The sequence below is a fragment of the Xenopus tropicalis genome, chromosome 4 (genome assembly GCF_000004195.4).
Source record: "Xenopus tropicalis strain Nigerian chromosome 4, UCB_Xtro_10.0, whole genome shotgun sequence".
Taxonomy (NCBI): Eukaryota; Metazoa; Chordata; class Amphibia; order Anura; family Pipidae; genus Xenopus; species Xenopus tropicalis.
The window spans coordinates 120,564,374-120,589,986 of record NC_030680.2 but is presented as its reverse complement, the minus strand read 5'-3'; the positions used below and the strand labels follow the sequence as shown (position 1 = coordinate 120,589,986).

General features: G+C 38.8%; 1 protein-coding gene across 1 annotated transcript; it reads left to right on the top strand.

The window, feature by feature from the left end:
• Positions 1 to 821: 821 nt before the first annotated feature.
• On the top strand, positions 822 to 25,240 carry LOC100494742 (extracellular serine/threonine protein kinase FAM20C). Its single transcript, XM_002933758.5, has 10 exons — positions 822 to 2,632; positions 7,135 to 7,307; positions 7,776 to 7,854; positions 12,691 to 12,783; positions 14,899 to 15,014; positions 17,692 to 17,872; positions 20,636 to 20,745; positions 21,193 to 21,274; positions 23,521 to 23,580; positions 24,642 to 25,240. Exons 1-10 carry the CDS (start codon positions 2,178 to 2,180, stop codon positions 24,868 to 24,870), a joined length of 1,578 nt encoding a protein of 525 aa, XP_002933804.3. The 5' UTR covers positions 822 to 2,177; the 3' UTR covers positions 24,871 to 25,240.
• The last annotated feature ends 373 nt before the right edge of the window (positions 25,241 to 25,613 follow it).

Sequence of the window (25,613 nt, the reverse complement as noted above, 5' to 3'; positions counted from 1 at the left end):
CACAAATAACATGATAAAAAAGGTCCCCTTTAATCCTCTAAAGTCAATTATTGGATATTCCAGCATTATTCTCAGCAAACTAACAGAATATTTACTAACCACCACTGAAACCAATTATTTACAAAGTATGACCAACAAGGTGAAAACACAACTGCTGAAGCTTCTGTACATCGAGCCTCAGTTATTTATACAGGACTCAGAATTGGTCAGCCTGACCTAGATCTTCGTTTACCTACTGCCTCTTATCTTGACTGAAATATTTGAAAATGGCACTGGCTCCAAAAATAGTGTCAGTCTGACCTGGACACTGAACCCAGCAAAGGCATCCCCTAACAACTGATGACTGTTAAACTGGTAGTATAATACGCTGAATATCTAGTATATTCTTTTATTTGAAAATTATATCTGACATTGTAAATTTGCTACATATAATAGAATGGAACCTTTGAACTGGTACCCTATGCTGGGGTAACTGATACCCTATGGCTAAATTATCAAACATTTGATAAGAAATTGTTATAGAAACAGTCAAGGCTGCTATTGTGACGCAAACTAACACTCCTGGCAGAATTGGATTAATTCATGCTGTCTGTAGGAAATTATCTTCTGAGCAGAGAAAACAAATGAGGATGGTCTTTTCTCAAACCAAATGCTTTTTTCTGTGTTATTGACTACCACATAACTCCAATGCGTAATGGATCCATCACTATATTGGCAGGGTACTTTATTGTCAAATTCACTATTTTTTTTTTTTTTTTTCAAACAAACCTCCTATATTTGTGGCCAAATAGTTACATTTTAAAATGCCACTGGCTTATCTGGATGTTGTTTTCATAAATCAGACAATGACATCTACGATGATGTTGCAGTTAAGGTTTCTTCCTGATGACTCTTCCATGCAGATCATGGATGTGCAAGCAGTGCTGCCTCTGGAATGGTGCAGGCCTTTTGCACGCATATGAGCGTTTGCTTTTGCCCTTCTGGCAAGCAAAAGAGCAGTTTTCTTGCCTTGATTTCCACAGTTCCCTTTAACTGCCATTTCTTGATGATATTACAGACAGTGGAAGTGTGATCTGAAGGCATTATGCATTCATACTTCCCTGGTTCTACATGTGCAGATTTGAAAACCCTGCACCGTACTGATGAGCCCCAACCATTGTACAGTTGGTAATCTTGTCAGCATACTATTTGGACTGTGCTTCAATACCAAGTAGGTAGGGTTTAGCCTATAAGGTATTTCATGTAAATGGAGATTTTTAAGAGCAATACTGGTCTTTCTTCCCAGAATTCCTTCTCTGGTGGCACAAAGAACATTCTACATTTAGAGGGAAGAATGAATTCCTCTAAATATCTATAAATTCTGAATGCCAATGTGAGATAGCCAAGAAACCGATGCTGAAAGGGAATCCAGCTCTTACAGTGCTCTGACACATCACTGAAAATCTATGGGTTTATCATAGACATGCAAGACAGCCGAAGAAGATCTTGCAATTAAAAGTCAACTGCAATGAAAAGAGAAAAATTCCTTTCAAAAATTGAAACACACTTTGCAGCATACTTTCTCCTCTTTTTACTGTCTAAATAACAATTGAAAAACTCTTAGCTGAACACAGAAGGCATTTACAAGCTGTAATCTGTGCCAGAGGGGGTGCCATTAAATACACATATTTTGTTTCTATGATTTAAAGTTTTTGAAATAAAACAACTATTCCTTAACATTTTCAAATATGTTTTTTTAACCACACTGATTCCATTAATAGTTGTCTACTACTTTTTCTTTCAGCTGTATATGCATACATAAAAGAGGTGCTGTGAGAATACAAAGAATTGCAAAGTAATAAGGGGTTGGTTCCTGAACGTTTCTTGTAATGCTCATGATGCCCTTTTGTTGGTGCCAGAAATGATCTGAGAGAAAAAAATTGGCTGCAGTTTCAATTATTGATTGCCCTTGTTTGACGCTGTCTCCTTTTTCTGTTGAGAAATAGCTTTTGGAAACACCAATGAAAAAACCTGATAACTCACAACTTCTTTCGCTTAAAGAGGGCAAGGGGTTTACTTTCTCTGCACTAAATGGGCTCTAAATATAAACGGGGCCCTTTACCTTTCAATAGAGTTGGCAACTTTGGAGACTTTGCATTTTGACCCTAGAGTTTTGGACACTGCTCCCACATTTTGAAATGATTCGTCGCCTGCATTTTTCTGTACAAAGGAGGTTTAAGTTGGTGGTTCTGTCACTTCTCTTTGTCACTTTTGTGTTGCATTTTGCTTTTGACATATCCTCCTTTTCTGCTACCGTATCCTGCTCATGTCCATCTCACAGTCACCCCAAGGCCAAAGTGCATGTTGTCAGAAAACCTCCAGCTGTCAGGGCTCTGCAAGACTTCAGTGGCAGCAATGGTTCAACCCAGAGTTCTTCGGTTCATGGAAGTCAGGGGAAGAAGGCTCTTCCTCTCGGACCCAAATTTTCAGATGAAAAAGCAAGACGATACCAGGGTTCAAAGATGAATTCTCTGTTCAAACACCCCCTTTACAATACTCCCTTGCCAGTACTTAAGGAGGAGGACAAGCTGTTTAGAGTTAACTCCAAGGAACGGTTCACCCTGAAAGACAGCAGCAGTGGAAGTGAGGAATGGTAAGTGCTGAGTGTTAACAAGAGGAAAGAGGTCTCTGCCACTTACTGAACTATAAGGGCTGTGACAGACGGGGAGATTCATTTCCCTTATCACGGGCGAATAATCTCCCCGAAATGCCATCCCACCGGCTAGAATGTAAATCGCCGGTGGGATGGCATACGCAGAGCCGAAGTTTCCTCTCAAGGCAACTTTGGTGATTTTGGCAAATTGCTGCGCCGCATATGCCATCCCACCGGCGATTTACATTCTAGCCGGTGGGATGGCATTTTAGGGAGATTAGTCGCGCGACGACTAATCTCCCCGTCTGTCACAGCCCTAAGGGTGAAGACACACTGAGCTATTAGTAGCAGTTACTTTTTCATGGCTTCTAAACTCCAGAAAATACCTTGCAATAGACAATACTGAGATTTGCCTCTGCTAAAACACATGTAGAGACAATTATCAGTAAATAATCAGCATTGTCTATTTTATTAGCCACAACAAGTAGCTGCTACTAGTAGCTACATGTATCTTCACCCTTAGTGCTGTCTTCTAGTATTTTAGCAAACATGTTCAGTACTAGTATTTAAGCTGCTGCGTAAACATTTCAACCTCCTTTATAGATTATAGCTCTAGCTTTAACAAGTCTTTTGACCTGTGTTGGAGTGAAATCACCCCAGCACAACTAGGGGGGCAAGTCATCATTGTGTATAAGTCTGAACAGTTGAAGTGTAAGTGATAGAATGCTATGTAGGACAAGACTGCAGGAGATGAAATAGCTGTTTTGACTGTATAAACATAGGTTGTTGGCTAGGGCAAGCAGTGTTAGAGGCCCTTGCCACCAAGTGTGGGCCCTACCCAAGAGAAAACTCCTTTAGATGAAGTTCCATTCATCTGAAAGAGTGGCCTCTGGTGCATTAAATGTTTTTATGGGAGAAAAGATCCCTGTTGTCTATAATTCCTGCTACCATTTAGTGTATAAGTCTTTTTTATATTATTCCTAGCAAAGTGCAAACTTTGCACTTGCCAACATTGAACCTCGTTTTTCAGTTTGCTGCCTAGTTTTCCAATTTTGTCAAATCTCGCTACAAAGTGGCAGTTTCCTGTATGAAACTTTTTTACATAATTCAGTATCATCAGCAAAAACAGAGACAGTATTTTCAATGCCCTCATTAATAAACAAGTTAAAAGGCAGGGGGCCATGGGCAGACCCCTGCGGTACTCCATTAACAACATTGGTTCAATAAGAAAATGTTCCATTTACCACCACTCTTTGTAATCTTCCCTTAAACCAGTTCTTTATCCAAGTACAAATATTGTGCCAGTATTAGTGCCTTATATAGGCCAGTATTCCTAAATTTGACCATTAACCTGTGTTATACAGTATTAAATATTTTAGCAAAGGCTAAGCAGATCACATCCACTGCCAACCTAGGGTCAAGGTTCCTGCTCACCTTCTCATAAAAGGCAATTCAATTAGTTTGGCAAGATCTATTGCCCATACAACAATGCAGGCACAAACTCATTTTAGTGGTTTTTTTAATGCATTCAAGTACCTTAGCCCTATTTGTCCCTTTCAAAAGCTTTCCTACCACTGATGTAAGACTAACAGGCCTATAGTTTTTAGGCTGAGAAGAACAGCACCACATGAGCAATTCACCGGGCTCTTGGCACCATGCTAGACTTTAATTCTGAAAAATCCTAAAAAGTTGTTATGGATCAGTAGTCTATGAGAATAGGGGGCAAAGTGCAAGATGCTGGTTCTAGTTATTGCAGAACATAGCAATGTGATGGAAGGAAATACATCATCATGTCATGTGATCTAGAGCATGGGGAAACTGCTGTCATGGGTCCAGTCCAATCACCTCATTGCACCTTTTGATTAAAGCAAATTAAAAATTAGAATTGTCATGGAGAACATGTTTTATATTTTCAGCTATCATTTTCATCTACAACCATCGGAAACTTTGGGCCCCTAACTATATCAAGCAAAGTATCTGCATTTCCTGCCTCAGTAGACAGAATACAGAAAAGCACAGTGAGGTTAAATTACATTGCAGTTAAGAAAATTCTGGCTTTATCACCCAACTCCAATGAGTGCTCAGCAGCACCATCCTTTCACCGAGGTTTGACAGAGTTCATTATGTTATTTACCAGATAAACTGTGCAACATTCACTTTTATACACAAAATGTAATATATGCATTTAAATTTGCAGAATAACCCCTATTCAACATGAGTGCAATGAATAGGGCTTGTACTCAACATACTTTTTGCCTGTTTTTTTTATTTAAAAATATATATGGTATTTGTTATGCCTTGCACTTATCAGAGGATAGACTGAAATTGAAAGTAAAGGCTCATTTTACTTCCTGGTTGTAGGTGCAAAATCAAAACAAACTATCACTCATATAGAGTCCATCAAATCAACCCCTCCAAGTAAGCCCAGCACACACAAACCTATACTGACCTATCTATACACTCACATACATAAACCATATATACCAACATCAATACTAACTGTAGATATTCGTATCACAATAGCCTTGGATACTATGCTTGTTCAAGAACTCATCCAGGCCCCTCTTATAGGCATTAACAGAATCTGCCATTACAACGTCACTAGGAAGGGCATTCCCCAACCTCACTGCCCTCACTGTGAAAACCCCCCTACGCTGCTTCTAATGAAGGTTCTGTTCCTCTAATCTAAAGGGGTAGCCTTTTGGTGTACTGATTGTTTTAAAAGCCCTCTGTAAAACAAACCTCTTCCCCCAGCTACTATAATTTTTCAGATAAGGAGCAGCTCATTATGCAGAATGTGACCAATTTTAAGTTCAGATTTTTAGTGTAAGAAATAATAAAAACTATACATACTTCCTAATTAGAACAATAGGCACAAGGTATGCTAAGCACAAGCCCTGTTGATTGAATTTGTGTTCAAAAGGGCGTCCCTTTAAAGGAACAGTAACCCCAACAAATGAAAGTGTATAAAAGTAATTACAATACAATGTACTGTTGCCCTGCCTTGGAACCGGTGTGTTTGCCTCAGAAACTATAGTTTATATAAACAAAGATGCTGTGTAACCATGGGGGCAACCATTCAAAGGAGAAATTTCACAGGTTCTATAGCAGATAATAGATAAAATCCAATTATATTCTACAGAGCTTATCTGTTATCTGCTATGGAATCTGTTACTTTTCTTCCTTTTTCCAGCTTGAATGGCTGCCACCATGGCTACCCAGCAGCTTATTTATATAAACAACTGTAGGGTTTCTGAAACAAACACACCAGTTTTACAAGTGAAGGGCAACAGTACATTATATTTTCATTACTTTAAAACACTTTCATTTTTGGTGTTAATGTTTCTTTAAGATTGAGCCAGCTAGTCGTAACTGCAAGCACAGTGATTCTAATAGTTGCTGGAAAGATGTCATATACTCTGGATCCACTAAAACCACAATCCACAATCCATTTGTTTATTTGTGCCACCTTCTGTTAACAATTGCGTCTGATAAAACAGTAGGCTGTAATGTTACTGTCAGCCTGTAGGGGGGTGCCCAAGTGATTGCTAATTCCCTAGCATAGGTTTTAGTTATTGTAGAATGTATTTGTGCAGTTTAGCCACTAGGTGGCAGGGTTTTGCAAGTTTGGGAAAATTAAGTGTAATAGAGCCTTCTTCCACTAGAGGGAAGCAGGGGGCAGAAAGTACAAAAGTAGGGTACCACACCCAGTTTGGAGCGTTTTGATGGTAGATCTGCAGGATAGACAGAGAGGGTCACAGTGAGAAGCACTAGGTGTTTCAGGCAGACAGGCTTTTAAGCATGGGCAGCCCACACCCCAACAAGGAAGTAGATGGCTTTAGGAGCCTTGGCTATGCCACAGTAAGGGATGAAGTGTCAAGGTTAGGACTAGCAGAAAAGGGGACATTGCCAGAAAATTCCTGTTCAGAGAAGGGCAGAGGGGTGTTAGAGGAACGCCGGACTGTCAAGTGGACAGGTGGGGAGTGAGCTCCCAGCGGGGGTGATGTTGAGGAAGGTTAGTCGGAGTGAAAAGAATGTGAGTGACTGCATTATGGGGTAAGCCTGTCTGTGTTGCCCAGTAGAACCGAATGCTGATTGGAACAGTACTTTTGGATATATGTGACCGGCTGGAAACTGAATAAATATTTGTTAACAGCATTTATATGTGGGGCTATTCGTCTATTTGTGCTACAAGCCTAAGAACCATATATATGCCCTAAATGTAAAGTTAAAAGCAGAATATTTTAAAGCTCCTGTAAGCATTTCGAGCAGGTATACTAATGCTGTCATCCTCCAGGGTTCTGAATAGAAGTGGGAAGGTTACATCTGCTGAATAGGCAGGACTTTCCCAGTTCTTCATGCTGCTGTTCAGCATGCAAAAGTCTTGGGGTATGTAGGTATGGAGATAGCACAGGGACATTGAGAAGCTGCACACTCCTATTTAGCAATCTGTTAACAGAATGCAGAGATTTACTAAATGAAAAATTGATGTATTTTTACAGGGTCAGTGCCGGTCTTGAGTTTGTCTTGCCCACAGGAGAGACAGCGGTGGACACATATCCCACCTGGCTAAAGATTCACATTGGCATCAATCGCTATGAGTTGTACCCAAGGAACGATCCACTCATTCCCATCCTGCTGAAGGAACTCTCTACGCAACGTATCCTTAACTCGGGTACCTCCAGCAATTGGCTCTCCTAACTGTATCAAACAGAAATTATACATTTGACTGACAACATTGTCTTTATTTATATAATGCAGTAACTGTGAACCTAGCCCTGGATTTTGTCCAAAAGAGAGAGAGAGAGAAAGAGAGTGTGTGTGTATGTGTGTGTGGCTAACTATAGGAACTTTGCCTTGGAAAACTGGTTATAATTCTCTCACATCTAAAAAGATGTTACCTTTTTATTACAGAGGAGGAAGTTCCAAATCAGTGACATATCATAGAAGGATAATTCCTTTAATTTATACAGTTCATTAGAGGTTAAGTGAATGTATTAAAGTGTATTTTATTGCTAGATGATGAAGTATGACTCCCAGTAGAGAAGCATTATGTTGAAGATTAGAATATAAGCAAATGTAAGCAAATGGAAAATGTGAATACTGCTTATAATAAAGATTTTTTTTTCTGCTTTCCGTTTAGTTCAGAAGCCCGGTGGCACCCAGCTAAAGCTGCTTATGACTTTCCCTAACTATGGACAAGCTCTTTTCAAACCAATGAAGTAAGGAACAATAAAAATTATATGTGTAGTGGTCCCAGTAACATTTTATATGTAGTTAGGTTGCTTGATTTTGGCAGCAACGTGTATTCTTCAAGTAGGAAAAGTGAACAGGGAGAGAGAGCAGAAGGTTTCACTTACATTACAGCCACCGTGAAAGTAGCCCTGCAGTACAAAAATATACATGTGAGAATAGCCCTCACTTTTGGAACTGTGGCAAGACATGTAAATAACAGGTAATGTATGGGAACCATTATTCAAAAAAATATAATTATCCAGAAAGCTTTAAAAAAGGGGAAGACCATCTTTAAGGCCATCTTTATATTAATCTAATAATTGCTATTTTTTTTAATGATTACCTTTATCAGTAGTTTGTATGTGGGGGTAACTAAGCTGCATCAATCCATAATGATGGCAAAACAATCCTATTGTGATTATTTCATGTTTAATGTTTAGTAGACTTAAGGTGTGGTGATCCAAATTCTGAAAATACCCCTTATTTGGAAAACCCCAGGTCCCAAACATTCCAGAAAATAATAGATACCATGCGTTTACTCTTCTATAATAAAACCTGTATCCCAAGAAGGCCACGTAAACCAGCTGAAAAATGAACACAAGAGTTGATGGGTCCAGGTGCATGTTCTCCAGACCTTCAACTTAGTGAGTGGTACTTGAACTTTAACAAATGCTAGGCTACACAAACTTACTGATTTACTAGTGTAAAGAGCCCTAATTCTTGTAGCTCCCTGGTAAAGTTCCATCTAAGTCAGGATTATAAATGGCCAAAGACACTGGTGTATGATGTGGGGAACTGGCAACTGAGGAATAGGAAGATTAGACATACAAAGCCACCAGTAATTCCTAAAATAAAACTGGCCACATGCTTAGAGAACCCCTGGTTTGGTGAGAACCCAAGCAAACAGATCTCTTCCTGAATTGTCCATCCATGTGCTAGGTCAAATCAGGCTGATTTGTCCTTGGCCAATGATCAGATTACACTGCTGACCTATCAGATGAGGACTGCATCAATGTACCAACAGGTTTTTCAAACCTGAATAATTCATATCTGCCCAGAAATCTATAAGACAGGTTATTAGGAGGCACCTATTTACAGGTCAAAAAGTTGACAACTCGGTCTGGATAGACTGAGTGGGCGGTATGTTTGCACCCACATATGCCAACCTATTTATGGGTTGGTTTGAGTGGCTCCATGTCTATGGCGATCAGAACCCGTACCGTTCACATTTGATTACTTGTTTTCGTTATATCGATGACTGTATAGGCATCTGGGAGGGTGATGAGATAACTTTATCCAAGTTTGTTAATTTTTGTAATGAACAGGTGATGGGTATTTCGTTTACTTTTGAGACACATTCTGAAATTATTTCATTTCTTGATGTTAATTTTTTGATTTTTGAAGGGAAGATACACTGTGATTTGTACAGAAAACCTATTACACGTAACACGTTGTTGCATTCTAGAAGTGCCCACCCGGCCAGTTGTGTGAGAGGTATCCCAGTCGGACAGTTCCTCAGGTTGCGCCGGATCTGCTCGACATGGGATGCCTTTCATAGACAGGCTATGCTGTTGTGGGACCGCTTCTTAGAGAGAGGGTATGCTCCAGACACAATTAGAATAGCTTATGAAAGGGCAGTAGCCAGTAATAGAAGTGAGCTTCTAAAATCTAAAAGAAGAGTAACTCAGTCTTTACAGGAGAAAGCCGGAACAAAAATACGGTTCTCTACGATATATAATAAAGACTCTCATCTTGTTCAGAAAAGTATTCTTAAATACTGGGGAGTTCTATTACAGGACCCTGTTTTAGCTCAAATACTGGATAAGAAACCTTCTTTTGTATATAGGAAGGGTAAAGATATTGCAGCCTGGCTCTCTCCGAGTATATATTCCTCTAAAAAGGAAACTGGCTCCTGGTTAAAAACTACAGGGAACTATCGCTGCGGGAGAAATAGATGCAAAGCTTGTCAATACTTGAAAGTTTCACAAGTTTTTATTAGTACACAAACAGGCAAAGAGTTTAAGATTAAACAATATTTCAATTGTCTATCGAAACAGGTTATATACCTAATAACATGTAGTTGTGGGTCCCAATATGTAGGGAAAACCATACGTAATGTCTCCACACGGATCCTAGAGCATGCTTCGGCCTTGGAAAGAGGGGATTTGAAATCGGCAGTGGCCAAACACATAATTGAGAAACATGATGGGAAAGCATATTTTACGTTTCAAATAATAGACAAACCACAATTTCAGGTTAGGAGGGGTGATATGGAAAGGAGACTCCTAAAAAGTGAGGCCTTTTGGATTTATAATTTAAACTCCCTAGATATCAAAGGGGGTATGAATAGGGAATGGGAATTATCCTGCTTCTACTAAAATATAAAATCTACACCTATTTCCTAATATATATATTACTATAATTATTTGTACTGCTCTCTGCTCTTTCTAATTATTAGTATTGCTTCTTATTTTTTGGTTATTTTGTTTCTGTTTTTCTTTAATAATGTTTTGGTCTGCTTTTATGGAATAGGGATATATACATGTATGTATATCTTCTGTATGGGAGGGGAAGGGTTAATTCATTCTACATGTGACTGATTCCAATTAGGAGGATAGCTTTAAAAACCCCTCTCTAAGTGGGACTAACTATGCTTCTGAGGAAGTGGCGACAGGCCACGAAACGCGTTAAGCGTTAGACCCTGAGGGATGTGCATGTGCCTTTTATCTATGATGGAATAAAGACTGGATTTTAATCATATCCTCGTGGTGCTCCGCCATTCATTATCTTTCTATTTTTGCTTGGCCTTGGGACCCTTGGGAGTGGGTCTGCGTGATAGTACACTTGGGCTTGCGGTAAGTGCTCCCGTGTGATGTAATTATTTTTATTATAGTATTAAATAACAGGTAATGTATGGGAACCATTATTCAAAAAAATATAATTATCCAGAAAGCTTTAAAAAACGGGAAGACCATCTTTAAGGCCATCTTTATATTAATCTAATAATTGCTATTTTTTTTAATGATTACCTTTATCAGTAGTTTGTATGTGGGGGTAACTAAGCTGCATCAATCCATAATGATGGCAAAACAATCCTATTGTGATTATTTCATGTTTAATGTTTAGTAGACTTAAGGTGTGGTGATCCAAATTCTGAAAATACCCCTTATTTGGAAAACCCCAGGTCCCAAACATTCCAGAAAATAATAGATACCATGCGTTTACTCTTCTATAATAAAACCTGTATCCCAAGAAGGCCACGTAAACCAGCTGAAAAATGAACACAAGAGTTGATGGGTCCAGGTGCATGTTCTCCAGACCTTCAACTTAGTGAGTGGTACTTGAACTTTAACAAATGCTAGGCTACACAAACTTACTGATTTACTAGTGTAAAGAGCCCTAATTCTTGTAGCTCCCTGGTAAAGTTCCATCTAAGTCAGGATTATAAATGGCCAAAGACACTGGTGTATGATGTGGGGAACTGGCAACTGAGGAATAGGAAGATTAGACATACAAAGCCACCAGTAATTCCTAAAATAAAACTGGCCACATGCTTAGAGAACCCCTGGTTTGGTGAGAACCCAAGCAAACAGATCTCTTCCTGAATTGTCCATCCATGTGCTAGGTCAAATCAGGCTGATTTGTCCTTGGCCAATGATCAGATTACACTGCTGACCTATCAGATGAGGACTGCATCAATGTACCAACAGGTTTTTCAAACCTGAATAATTCATATCTGCCCAGAAATCTATAAGACAGGTTATTAGGAGGCACCTATTTACAGGTCAAAAAGTTGACAACTCGGTCTGGATAGACTGAGTGGGCGGTATATATTGCCCCATGGATGGCCAGCTTTAGGGCAAAGACACACGAGGCAAGTAGTTGTCGCAACTATGATTGCAGTGATTTTGCCGCCATAGGCTAGTGTACAAGTTACCACAACTAATTGCGCACCGATTTGTGGTGCACCAATTAGTCACAGTGACTTTTTAAATAGTCTAATTGCACCCTGTGTCTGCACCTTGTGTCTGCACCCTAAACGAGAAAGACAGGTTAAATCATGTTTTGTTTTGTTTTTAAAGCAAAAGGCCATCTTTTTGACTGTGCTGTACATGCATCAGCCCAGGGGCCACTGAAAAATGAAGAAGTGGAAGAAGATGCTTGCTCAGTGGTACTTACTCTGAAGTCCCTGGGCCAGTGCAGTTTTCTGCTATCAGGAGCATCAGACCTGAGTATTAGGAAAGTGATTATAATCACTGGCGGGAGCCTAACATTGGCACTCCCTCGGTGATTTAACTTTTCCATCCCCCTTCAGAGTTTTTCTTTAAAACTGTATTGCAATTATTAGTATGGTTATGTTTATACCTAATGTTTTCTTAAGCCTTATCATTTTTATTTTATAGCAGAGTTATATTATTTGGCCTGAGGGGTGCCAAATGTTAGGCATACTCCTCCACACTATCACCTTAGCAGTTATTCCCTTGAGAATATGCATTGTAGGTCCCCCAAGGATATCATCAGATACCCAATACATGTGCCGATTTTATTGTTATCAAACTGAAATGTTCTAACTTGTCCAATCGACTACGTGACTGATCGCCATGGTATGAAAATTATCAGGGGGCCACACGCGGCCCGTGTTTATGTATGGCCAGCTCACACAAAGCTTGATATTTACTCACTATCTTTATGCTACTTTGTTAGGCCCACATGTCTGCTCTATTCCAGGGCTGTCCCATAACCAACTGAGCCTATGTTCTGTTTTTTACTTTATGTTTCTGTGCGTTCCGATTTCAATATTCTTTCTCCACTATTCTCCACAGACAGACCCGAGAGCAAGAAACCCCTGCTGATTTCTTTTACTTCTCAGATTTTGAAAGGCATAATGCAGAAATTGCTGCTTTCCACCTGGACAGGTACAAATAAACAAATTAATAAGAATTGCCACCTATAATTTTAGCAATTGAAATAAAAACAGCACAGAACTTTGGTTAAATGCCAGGGTCACTAACAATCAGGTACAGGACAGACAGCAAGGGAACAAAGTCAAGTGCAGAATAGGTAGAGAAAGAGATGTACTAGAAGGAATAAAAGAAAGAAACACTAAAAACAAGAACCATGCAAAAAAGGTAAACCCAAGTATTCACCCTTCCTAAAGCCATTCTCATATGTACAGTGGTGCCTAAAGGTTTGTGAACACATTAACATTTTCTATATTTTTTATATAAATGTGACCTAAAACATCATCTGATTTTCAAACAAGTGCTAAGAGTAGATGAAGAAAACCTAGTGAAACAAATTAAACAAATATTATATTTGGTCATGTATTTATTGAAAAAAAAAATTCCAATAACATATCTGTGTGTGGCAAAGAAAGTGAATTGTGCTCTCAGTATCTGGCATGACCCCCTTATACAGCAATAACTGCACCTAAATGCTTGTGGTAACTGTTGATCAGTCTTGCACATCGACTTTTAGCCCATTCTTCCATACAGAACAGCTCTTGGATGTTGCTGGGTTTTCCTAAAATAAACTGCTTTAGGTCTTTCCATGACATTTCATTTGGACTTTGGCTTGGACATTCCAGAACATCCACTTTATTCTTCTTCAACCATTCTTTGGTAGAACGACTTTGTGTGTTTAGGATCATTGTCTCTCTGCATGACCCACTGTCTCTTAAGATTCAGTTCACAGACAGATGTCTTGACATTTTCCTTTAGAATTCTCTGATATAGTTCAGAATTAATTGTTCCATCAATGATGGCAAGCTGTCCAGGCCCAGATGCAGAACAAAACCAGAACACACCCACCACCACGTTTCACAGATGGGATGAGGTTCTTATGCTGGAATGCAGTGTTTTTCTTTCTTCAGATGTAACACTCCTTATTTAAGCTAAAGGTTTTATTTTGACTTCATCTATCCAAAAAACCTTCTTCCAGTATCCAGTGGCTTTCTCCTTGCTTTTCTGTCATAACCATCATTGTTGTTAGTGTTCTCCTAATGGTGGACTCATGAACATTAACATTCGCAACTGTGAGAAGTTACTCTGGGTTCCTTTGTAACCTCTTGGACTATTATACCTTGCAGTTGGAGTTATCTTTGATGGTCAACTACTTCTGGGTAGGGTAAAAATTATTTTGAATTACCATCATTTGTACACAGTCTGTCTAGCTGTTGATTGGTGGAGTCGAAATTCTTTAGAGATAGTCTTGTAACCTTTTTTCAGCCTTATGAGCATCAACAACTCTTTATCTGTGGTCCTCAGACACCGCCTTTTTTCAAGCCATCATACATATCCGCAAATGTGTTGTATGTGTGATCTGTTGTTTAATAAAACAGGGTCTCTCACTCACACCTGATTGTCATCCTATTGGCTAAAATCACCAGACTCTTTTGCCACATGCAGATGTTATTGGATCATTTGTTGTAAATAAAAAAATGACCAAATATAACTTTTTTTTAAAAATAATATATATATTCTTGAAATTCTTTATCAGTTTACTGCAATTCTGGCTCCACAGGTCAGTACTCTATCCACTGGTCAGGGGTGGACAGTCAGCTTAGGGCCCCCTTGATCATACAGGGCACCCAAGTCACACCAGTTTTTTAAAGCTTCTATGTGCTCAGTGCCACGACTTAGGGGTGCTGAATTACTAGGGGTTGAACAGTTACAATATAAACATTATACAGATCTCCAAGCAGCTTGAATGGCAAGCCAAGATATCTAGGGCATCACAGACAAGAATTAAATCTTAGCATATGTTTACAATAGTGTTTGGCAGGTAAACATACCACACATATCCAGCTTTATCCAGCATCCAGTTTTAATATATGATGAGAATTTTTATATTCACCAATTTCTTATATATGTTATATGATCAGTTGGACTCCCTGTTACTGCATTAAAACTCAATAAAAAGTTGATTAAAAAAAAAACATACCACACATATAGAAAACTGTATTAATCAGCCACAGCAGTACAATCTACAGGGCATAAAAGCACTTACAGTTTATTTTTTGTTTGATGGAGAATCCTAGATTTCAGGCGCATCCCACCGGTTGTTGGGCGGCTGGTGAATATGACAAGAGAAATCTGGGATATCACAACAGATAGGAAGCTGGCTAAGACTTTTTATATCTCTCCAGGTGAGCAACAGATATTATTGATGTCATTGGGGTATAAAGGCATATCAGTCAGAGGAAAGCCATGACAGAAGCTATAAGACATGTAGATTAATTTAAGCATGCTCAAAATGTCTGTGATTAAAAATATGCAAAATTGCATATTTTCACGTAAAACTTTGGTTACTTTTAAATTGTTTTTCCAAAAGTTTTCTTAGTTCAGGGTTCCTAGATTTGACATTAGTAAATGATTTACACATGGGTTTTCCCTTGGCCCTCCCAAGCTCTTGTCTTTGACTTTGACACGATAAGTTGATAAAATCTTCATTTGTACATCTTAATGAGTAAAGAGTTAGATAAATCATCTAGATCTAATGGGAGACCAGCTACCTTTTTTTTAAATACCTTTGCAGCTTCTGCTCATCATCCCAAGGCAACATCCAATTCAATAGTCCCTCCTTGTAAGTTACAAATGCATCTTGGGCCCCCACTACTATAGCATGACCAGTTATCAGGCATAATACAGTATGTATAGGAAGCCTACTCACATTAATTAAGGAATATATTATAAGGAAAGTATAAGCAAGAGTGGCTCAGATACAGAAATAGAAAAAACTTTTTCTCGAATAATGTTTCACTAAGAAAGCTGCCAACAACACATTATACCTGTAAATCTACATTATTACTACCTATTGAACGTATTTACTAGATGCAATAATGTACACTTACTCATACCAACAAATGAGCAAATAGCTTTTCACGTTCAGGCAAAAGAGATTTGGATCATTTTGAATGAAAGGGTGAAAAAAGAACATGTAAATGGCATACCCTTCCCTATTCATAAAAGTTTGGAATGAACATTATGTTAAACCAGTGTTAAAATTGAAAGAATCTCTTGGGAGAATAAGAAAAAAAACACAGATATGTAGATATGAATACAAATTGATTTACATTATAGAATGGCCAGTTCTTAGCAACTTTTTAACTAGTTTTGATTTTTGTATAGTTTTTTTTAAATTATTTGCCTTTTTCTTCTGAACTTTTCCTGCTTTTAAATGGGGGTCACTGACCCCAGCAGCCAAAAAACTATTGCTATTGCTACCTTTTATTACTTTACTTTGTTATTTTTATTTTCTATCCTTCTGTTCAGGCCCTCTCCCATTTATACTCCAGGCTCGCATTCAAGCCACTGCCTGATTGGTAGTGTAATTTAGACCCTAGCAACCAGCTGGAGAGTTGAACAAGAAGCTAAATAATTAAAAAACCACAGATAATAAAAAATTATAAATAAACCCAATATCACTCTCTCTCATCATACTAAAAGGTAATGTTAAGGTAAACAACCCCTATAACAATAATGTTATTGGGATCCAAACACATAGTTGTTTAATAAGGACAGGGGAAGGGTGTGCCAGGATCTTTTTTCTTTCTTTATATTACAACAAGTAGCTGTATGTACCCCCTGAGTGCCTATTTTTACAAGCAACTGGTAAGCTCTGCACAAACGTATACAATGATTCCTTTCTTATTATATAGTGATTTTGGCATTGAGTAAATGTACTACCTGTTGCTTTAGGACTGTATTTAGTTGAATTTGTCTGAAACACACTTGCTATAGTTACTGGTTGCTTATTGAAAAATGTTTATACAGATTTCTAGGTCCATAGAAATAGTCATTTTCCTGAATATATTATATTCCCTCTACTTTTTCCTTTTACAGTAATATGTAGCATGACTCACATTGTGTTCCTCTATAATGCATAGCTTTCATCAAGTTTTGCTGACCTGTGATAGGTTATAGTAGATTGTTTGTCACACGTGGACTTTATGCATAGTTTGGGTTTCCTTTCATTGCAAAACGCCATTGTTTTTCATCCACTTAAGCCCCCTCTTTCTCCTCATCAGAATATTTTCATGGAAACTGCACAAAGGCAGTTTCCATGGAGATATTAAATGTAGAGGTCTGGGGGGCTTTCACTGAATAGTAGATTGGGAATATCTCCATGTACAGGGCAAAATGGGAACATTTCTGTATTTTATGCTCTGCTGAGAATTATTATTCAGTAACTTTCTTTGTTCTTTCAACATTTGCAAAGGCCAAAAAAGTTAAACTAAACGAGATGGCAAATGAATCACTGTTCTAAAGAAACTTTTAGTATGAAATTGTTTTGCAAAAGAAAAGTAAAGCTAGACTGCGCTGATTAACTGAAAACCCCAGATCCTGGGTCAGAATGTACCAGAAAGGGATTAGCTATAGAAGTGATCATGTAGACTCGGCAAAGTGAAATGTATAAGGGCTGACACTATTTTAACAGGTCACGGACAGTGAGCTCGAAACTGTAAATGTTACCATTTGTCCTACTTCATAGTTCCTACAAGCAAGTTCTTGTCTGCAAAGAGTTACTAGGAATGCCCATACACATATCAAGGCAGGTATCTACTATCTTTTATGAAAGTAGTGATCCTTTATTAAACAGGGTAAATAGGCAATTGGTCATGGGCCCCCTAACATTGTGTTTCCATTACCACCCCATTGTGTGTGAAGCATATGCCCATTCAGTGATTTATACAAAACCTTATTAAAGGAACATAAGTTTAGCCAGGAAGTATGCATTCCAGATCCTCATTCAGTATTAGGCTCTAGCCCATGTGTGTCTTCTCATTAACCCCACAGCTAACGTCTCTTGTTTCTTACCTTAAGCCAATAATGTCTGCTTCTATGGTGAGTGTTCCTACTACTGCTCCACGGAGCATGCATTGTGCGGAAAGCCTGATCTTCTTGAGGGCTCTGTAGCTGCTTTCCTTCCTGACACTGCACTGGCCAAAAGGAAGTCCTGGCGCAGCCCCTGGCGGCGCTCTTACCACAAAACCAAAAAGGCAGAGTAAGTGTTACAGTTTATTGTATAAGTCTGGTGTAGACTCTGCAGGGGTGTTTAGTTTCCCTTTAAATTTGCATAAAAAAAGGCATAAGAAGGCAGATGCGTTCACTTCTGGAGGTCCCAGGAGTATAATAGTCCCATTGTTGTGGGTTAAGTTCTGATATGTTTCTTTAGTATGTGCAAACATCAGATCATTTTCACCAAGATGTGGTGGGTCCTTAAAAGATTTTCCTGGGAACCTTGACTTTAAGCTTAGCCAAGTATTACACTCCTTGTCTGCTAGAAAATGTCAAGACAAATACAGTGCAATGCCAACTATTGCCACTAGATGGCATTTTGGACCATGTATAAGATATATTGCTTTTTTCAATTATATCACGCTAGTCAGAAATTTGGGGTTAGATTAACTTGATAAGAAAAACAATTTATCTAATGAAAATTATTTCATTGACTTTTTTAGCAAGCATGTATGTCACATGATTAGAAGCTTTGTTTACACATAGCTAAACAGTAGGCTGCAATGTTATCTGGATATTATGCTATAAAGTCATTGACTAAAGGTAAATATTGACCTGTACAAGAATCAATTGTCAGATGTGGAGCAGCCTGGCAGAAAAATTCATTGCACAGCACTGGATAATTACCATCACTCCTGTAAAAATAACAACGGAGAACAGAAACTGTTCAAAGGCTTTATGTGTAATTCTAAAATATATTGGTATTCAAAGACACATTTACAGTATACTAAATAGAGCAAAAGTGCATTAGGGACAAATGAGAGATTGGTGGTTGTCCTATTACAAGCCCTTAATGATAGCATGCTGTAATAAAAAGCAGGGAAAAAGCTGGTGAAAAAGCATAGATATGAGTCCCTGATGAAAGTGTAATTAGTGTGGCAAGAGCCTGAAGCATTCCTATTGTGTAGGAAAGTGGAAAAAACACAGCCAAACATATGTTGGAATGCTAATAGTTTAACAAATAAAAGCAACGCATAGGGGCCCATTTATCAAAGTATTATTGAATCCGAATACTAAAAATTTGTATTTTTTCTAAGTTTTAGAACTGTGTGTATTTTCTGCGATTTTTTTGTTAATTTGCTCGACTTTTTCGTACTTTACAACAATTTGTGTGACAAAATCGTATTTGTAGCGCCAAGTACGAAGGTTTCGGAATTCATTCAAGCTATGGTATTGTGACTTTCCTTGGGCCAGGTTGGAGCTGGAGTCCTATGAGAGGCTTCCAAAAACATGCACAGAAGGTTTAAAGTCAGAAAGTTTTTTGCGTCTTTTACGACTGTTCGGATACAAAAATTTTGTATGACCACATTCCGAAATTTTCGTACTTTTAGCGCACATCAGAAAATATCGGATTTAATCCGATTTTGATAAATGGGCCCCATAATGTTGTTCAAATACTAAGAGGCTGCAGTTGTTTTTAAAGTGCAGTAGATTTAGGCAGATAGGACTTTACACAGTAGATTAAAGTGACAAGTATAGACACACACACTGGACAATTCTACTCTCATATTGCTAGGCAATGTTCCTGCGAGGTACAGTGGTTGTGGCACTGGAGCATATAAATAGTGGGGCAGATGGAAGTACAGTCATATGAAAAAGTTTGGGAACCTCTCTCAGCCTGCATAATAATTTACTCCACTTTCAACAAAAGAAGATAACAGTGGAATGTCTTTCATTTGCCAGGAACATCCGAGTATTGGGGTGTTTTCTGAACAAAGTTTTTTAGTGAAGCAGTATTTAGTTGTATGAAATTAAATCAAATGTGAAAAACTGGCTGTGCAAAAATTTGGGGACCCTTGTAATTTTGCTCATTCGAATGCATGTAACTGCTCAATACTGATTACTGGCAAAACCAAATTGGTTGGATTAGCTTGTTAAGCCTTGAACTTCCTAGGCAGGTGTGTCCAATCATGAGAAAAGATATTTAAGGTGGCCAATTGCAAGTTGCGCTTCTGTTTGACTCTCTTCTGAAGAGTGACAACTTAGGATCCTCAAATCAACTCTCAAAAGATCTAAACACAAAGATTGTTCTGTGTCATGGTTTAGGGGAAGGCTGCAAAAAGCTATCTCAGAGGTTTAAACTGTAAGTTTCAACTGTAAGGAATGTAATCAAGAATGTAAAACCCAGGTCTGGCAGGCCAAGAAAAATACAGGAGCGGCATATGCAGAAGATTGCAAAAATGGTTACAGACAACCCAAAGATCACCTCCAAAGACCTGCAAGAACATTTTGCTGCAGATGGTGTATCTGTACATCATTCTACAATTCAGCGCAATTTGCAAAAGGACATCTGTACGGCAGGGTGATGAGAAAGAAGCACTTTCTGCACTCACGCCACAAATAAAGTCGCTTGTTGTATGCAAAAGCTCATTTAGACAAGCCACACCTATTTTGGAACAAAGTGCTTTGAACCGATGAGACAAAAATTGAGTTACTTGCTCATAACAAAAAGCGCTTTGCATGGCGGAAGAAGAACACCTGCTACCTACTGTCAAAGTGGTTGACTTTTGAAAGTCAAGTTGCTACTTTGAAACCTCAGCCAATGATAAACAAAATTTCAAAGAATTAAGAGGGTTACCCAAACTTTTTCATATGACAGTATTTGTACAGACTCACAATTCATTACCAAGGCCAACCCCCTGCTCTATGCACAAGTAGAAACAAGAGATATTTGGGTCATGTGGCTGGCTTTGTACGATGTACATATCTTTATGGGTTCTGTTTTAGCATTTTCCCTATTTCTTTACAGATGGGAACTGAATCCAAGTTATTGTAATACAGTAAAAGTCACCCCACCCTACAGCCAGGGCACACGACTCTTAGACCTTATAGACATGGCTATTTTAGATTTTCTCATGGGTAAGTAAAGTGAAAACTCAACCATAAATCAATCTTTCATGGCAGGGTCACCATATGTGACCAAATTCTCCATTGTTTTCCTGGCTTACAATAAATTTAGTAGTTCTGTTATCATTTGCTATTTCTGTTAGTCTTATGTAGCATTAGTAAACCCTTTGGTGAGCTGCTATTCTTAGGGTACTCTTCAGGAATAGTACTTACTTGGCAGGGGGACAAGTTTATGAACAGGCTGTGCTGGTGTGGGGAAAGACCAGATATGTGTTATTCTGTTGGTGCAGTGCCTTCACCCAAAGCCGGTGCCATTATATTTCAATAATATCATAGATAAAAATAAGCTCTATAAATTTGTTTTGAGTAGGTGTTGTTATAAATGCAAAGGGATTATTATTTCAGGTCTACCCCATTGGTAAAACAATGTTCATTTCTATGCCCATGCTTCTTTCAAAGGAAACCAAGATCGTCATCACTATGAGACATTTGAGAAATTTGGAAATCAAACATTTCTCCTTCACTTGGACAATGGGAGAGGGTGAGGCCTATATTCTCTATCTTTATGCACAACACAAATGTAACAATTTGGCAGCTCTATGCAGACAAAGTTATTCCACCGTATGCAAAAACAAGAAAAACAAGTCAATATCTGCACCACCTTACACATTTCAATGATTAAGTGCTCTTGGAGCACCAAAATGTGTAATGAATTAGAGAAAGATTTTTTCTTTTTAAACATAACTTTTCCTGTTTTGGCATACATATGGATTTCCACTCTCTTTGCTGTGGCTCTGGGGCTGTTTCACCTGGACCATCCTTTACCTTTGTGTTATAGGTATATACTTTATTCACACGTTATTCCACTCCCTACTTCCATTACCTCCATGCAGTTTGGGGTTAGAATACTCCAGAATAAACCAGCAGCTTGAATGGTACATATAACAGGAGGCATAAACCAGCTGTCCCAAAGTCAGAACTACACTGCGTTAATAGGGTTATGGGATCTGTTATTCAGAAATACCTAAAATAGGACCATACCATTTACCACCCTGTTCTTTTTCAACAAATCTTATATTTTTTTTATTAAAATGTTCTCTGTAATAATCACACAATAAGTAGCCCATTTACTAACATTTATATTTTTTTCCGTGATTCATGTTTTTTCCACTAAAAACAAAAATTCTTTAAATAAAAAGTGCACATTTTTTACCATACACTATGTATCATAATCATGAAAAATACAAATGTAAAATATGACAAGGTGGTGTCGAGGTTGATGTGGTAATTCAGATACCGAAAGTCATTTGAGGTAAAAAAGGTATGGTTTATTTGACACATACATGGGTTCTAAGTAAAGTCAAGGGTCAGAACAATGAACAAAGAGACAGTACAGGGTTTTTATAGACTTTGTGACATGGGGGCAAACGACATAAGAATGTATGAGTATAGGCCTTAACAGTGTAAGTGCATAAGGATATCTATTAACAGCACAGAAAACAAAGAACTGCTTTTTTACAGCTAAACAGGTGTCTCTGTCTTCAAAGCCATGGTACTAGTAACCAAGGCTAGCTTGAGAACAGAATCCATCCAAGTCAGAGAGGCCTGTGGGTAAATCTGCACACACAGAATTTATTCCTTATCCTTTTCCAGTTTCTTTTTTATTTCTAAGCGCTCAAAAATGTGTACAAGACGTTTTTGCCCTTATTAAAAGCAGAATTTTTAATGAATGTTGATAAATCTACCTCCTGAGTAATTACATATGCAGCCATAAGTGTGATAGAGCTAAAATGGACACAAATGTTGCATTTGTTGACAATAAAGATATTGACTTACTGACACTTAAAAGTACTTGCGTGCAAACACCCTCCTTGGACTTACGATGAATTGCGCCCAGGCTTCTCACAGTGTGTTGCATTAGCAGCTGCAGCAAAATTGTTGCAAAGAGTTAGACACTAACATCATTTTAAACACAAAGTCATGCAGTGCCACATGGCTATTTTTCCCTCACCTTGTTCCGTTATGATGTGATGGATTCTTGGACTTTGGGCAATCATTTTACAGCGCAACAGGGTAAAGGGAGAGTTTAGTCTCTTGTACTTAGGAATATGGTAGTCAGTGTAGATCAGAGTATATATGATTAGTTACAGTTCCTTTATCTGGGGGGGTTTGGGGCTTAATGTTTTTACAACATAAACCATTAACCAGCCTTATTTTAAAAGGGAATTCCAGCTTCTGATCCAAAATTTGTTAAAGAGCCCCACACAACACAGAAATAATAATATACCTATCACTGTAATCTGTTCCTTCAAACAGTATTAATAAATACCATTTTCATATGCTAAAATCCAGCTGGAAAACAGTTCTTCTCTTTGTGCATCATTTGTCATCCAGGCAGAGAAGGAGAGACTAAAACATTGATGTTACAAATTGTAACGCCATCTCCACAACTTTTGTTGTATTTGGTTGGTCAGTCAGTCTGCAGTCTCGTTTGCAACTTAATTCTTTCCCCCTTCAACTGCACCCTAGGCACGTGCCTTTTCAGCCTGCCCCTAATTCTGGCCCTGGAAGAGGCCAGTGGCTATATGGAGACTAGGACAGAAGTCAGGAGAAAGAGTACTAATAAAAGTGGACATTGCTAGGGACAGAACAGTGTAGATATGTGTTTTTGTGTGACATAAGAGGGAGAGAGTGCTGCATACAGAACTCATGAATGGAAGAGTTGCATGGAAAACTTTTTTGGATCAAGACAACACTAAAATGCACAGGGCTGTGTTTTCTTTCCAGGTTTGGGCGTCACTCATATGATGACCTCTCCATTCTGGCACCACTGCAGCAGTGTTGCAGGTCAGTCTCTCCCCAGTGTTCTTCACCCACTGAATACGTTTTTTTCCTATTTGTACAGTGTTGACGTAAACACTAAAGCAGAAATGACTGACAGACCATATCCTTTGTGTAGCTTTACTTTACTATGCAACTGTAATGTACAAATGAACATCAGACCTGTGTAGGCAGCAATTAACTGGACAGTCAAACAAGTATCACACCTTTTGTACAAATTGCCTTGGAAAATTTTCAGTTGGTCTTGTTATTTTGCAATTATTCGCCTTCCTCTTTCACTTTTGTAGGGGCCCATAGGGATAACTATCCCTACTGCTCAGTCCCCAATTATTAACCTATGCCCTGTGGCAAGGGAAGTCTTTTCTATTGGGGCAGTTTACCAGTTCATTGTACCTACTGTATTAAAGGGTACATGTGCTCAGTCTTTTTCTGAACTCCACTATAGCAGGAGGTGGATATGCCACAGGGCCTGTGATGGAGCTAGGCCTTAGTTTAAGAGGAGAAGAAGCTGGGACTGTAAGGTAAAGCCAGAGTAACAGAAACCTTGTGAGTGAGTCTAGCATGTAACAGGCTAGAATTCTGTCTTACAGAGGTGTAAGGTAGTCAGAGCTAGGTGTGAGTAGGGACCTCTAGGGTTGGACTGGGGGGTGCAGGGCCCACTGGGGCTGCAGCCCCAGGGGCCCTGCAGGTGCCTCCGCTGGCTGCATCCCCTGCACCCCCTAGGTGCCCCACTGCACCCCCCTAACCTAACTAAGGAGCCTCCCTAACCTCCCAAAATGTTAGGCACCACCCAGTAAAATAACAAACTGGAAGTTGTGCAGGGGATGCCTGGGGCTCTGGTAGAAAGGTAAGTAAAATGGTGGCTCTCAGACATTTTTGGTTGGTGTGGTTCTCTCCTAACAAGAGCACCAGCCTGGGGAAAAAACTTAACCTAACTTAACCTTCACTCCCAAGTGAAGTAGACTTTACATGTCCTTTAATCCATTTATGTCTGTTGTATAAGTACTGCTGAATTAGTTACCTCAATCATTATATGTACCAAGGAAGTACCCCTCTTTCTACTTCAGGATCAAGAAGTCTACCCTGCAGCGCTTGCAGCTTCTGGCGACAGAGCCATATCGTCTGAGTGATGTAATGCGGGAATCTCTCTCCATGGATCTTCTCTACCCTATCCTGTCTGAGCCCCATCTCCTTGCCCTGGACAGGAGGCTCACCCTCATCCTTAAAGTAGTGAGGCAATGTGTAAAGAAAGAAAGTCATCCCCGGGTGGTACATGATGATCTAAAGAAGCTTTAGAAGGAAATGGGTGGTTTTAGATGTCACCTATATGATGCTTCCTTTTTGTCCTATCATGACACATGTTTTAAAAAATAGGTAGAATTAAGAAAGCTTATCATCTTCAAAAATACCCATCAGCACCACAAATACCCACCAGCACAAGGATTCCACAGGCATGACCTTTGTTTTATTCTGCTTTTATTGCAGAGGGTTGGGTATTTGGCATTCATTTGTTCAGATTTGGTTTCTGTGAGCATATGCTTATTTGCACAAAGAATATCATGCCTTTATTTCAGCACAATGTCAGCCTTTCAGTAATTGCACTTAGATCTTTGGTCTTTGTATTATGTGACAAACCATCATGGATCAATAAAAAGGGCATATTTTATTTTTCCGTTTCTTTCACAAGGGTAATGGCAAATAGGGCTGCTACTAAAGGGGCTCTCAGCCTGAATTCCTAGCATTTTTGGGTTAACATGTCCTATATGAGTGTATATGAAAACTTCCTATATGGAAGTTTGGTTTGGCAAGGGTGGAGGTGGTGGTGGGTTAAGATAAGAAAGCCATTTAAGCCAGAATCATACATCCAAAACATTGGCAGATGGTGTGTGGCATATACTGTAATTGGACTGGAATATTCCATATCATCATGATAAAGCATCATACCTCCCAACTGTCCCTTTTTATGCAGAACATTCTCACAGACTTTCTTGGAAAGGGATGGGGCTGGGTGGGAGCGCTTGAAGTTGGATTGTCAGAAA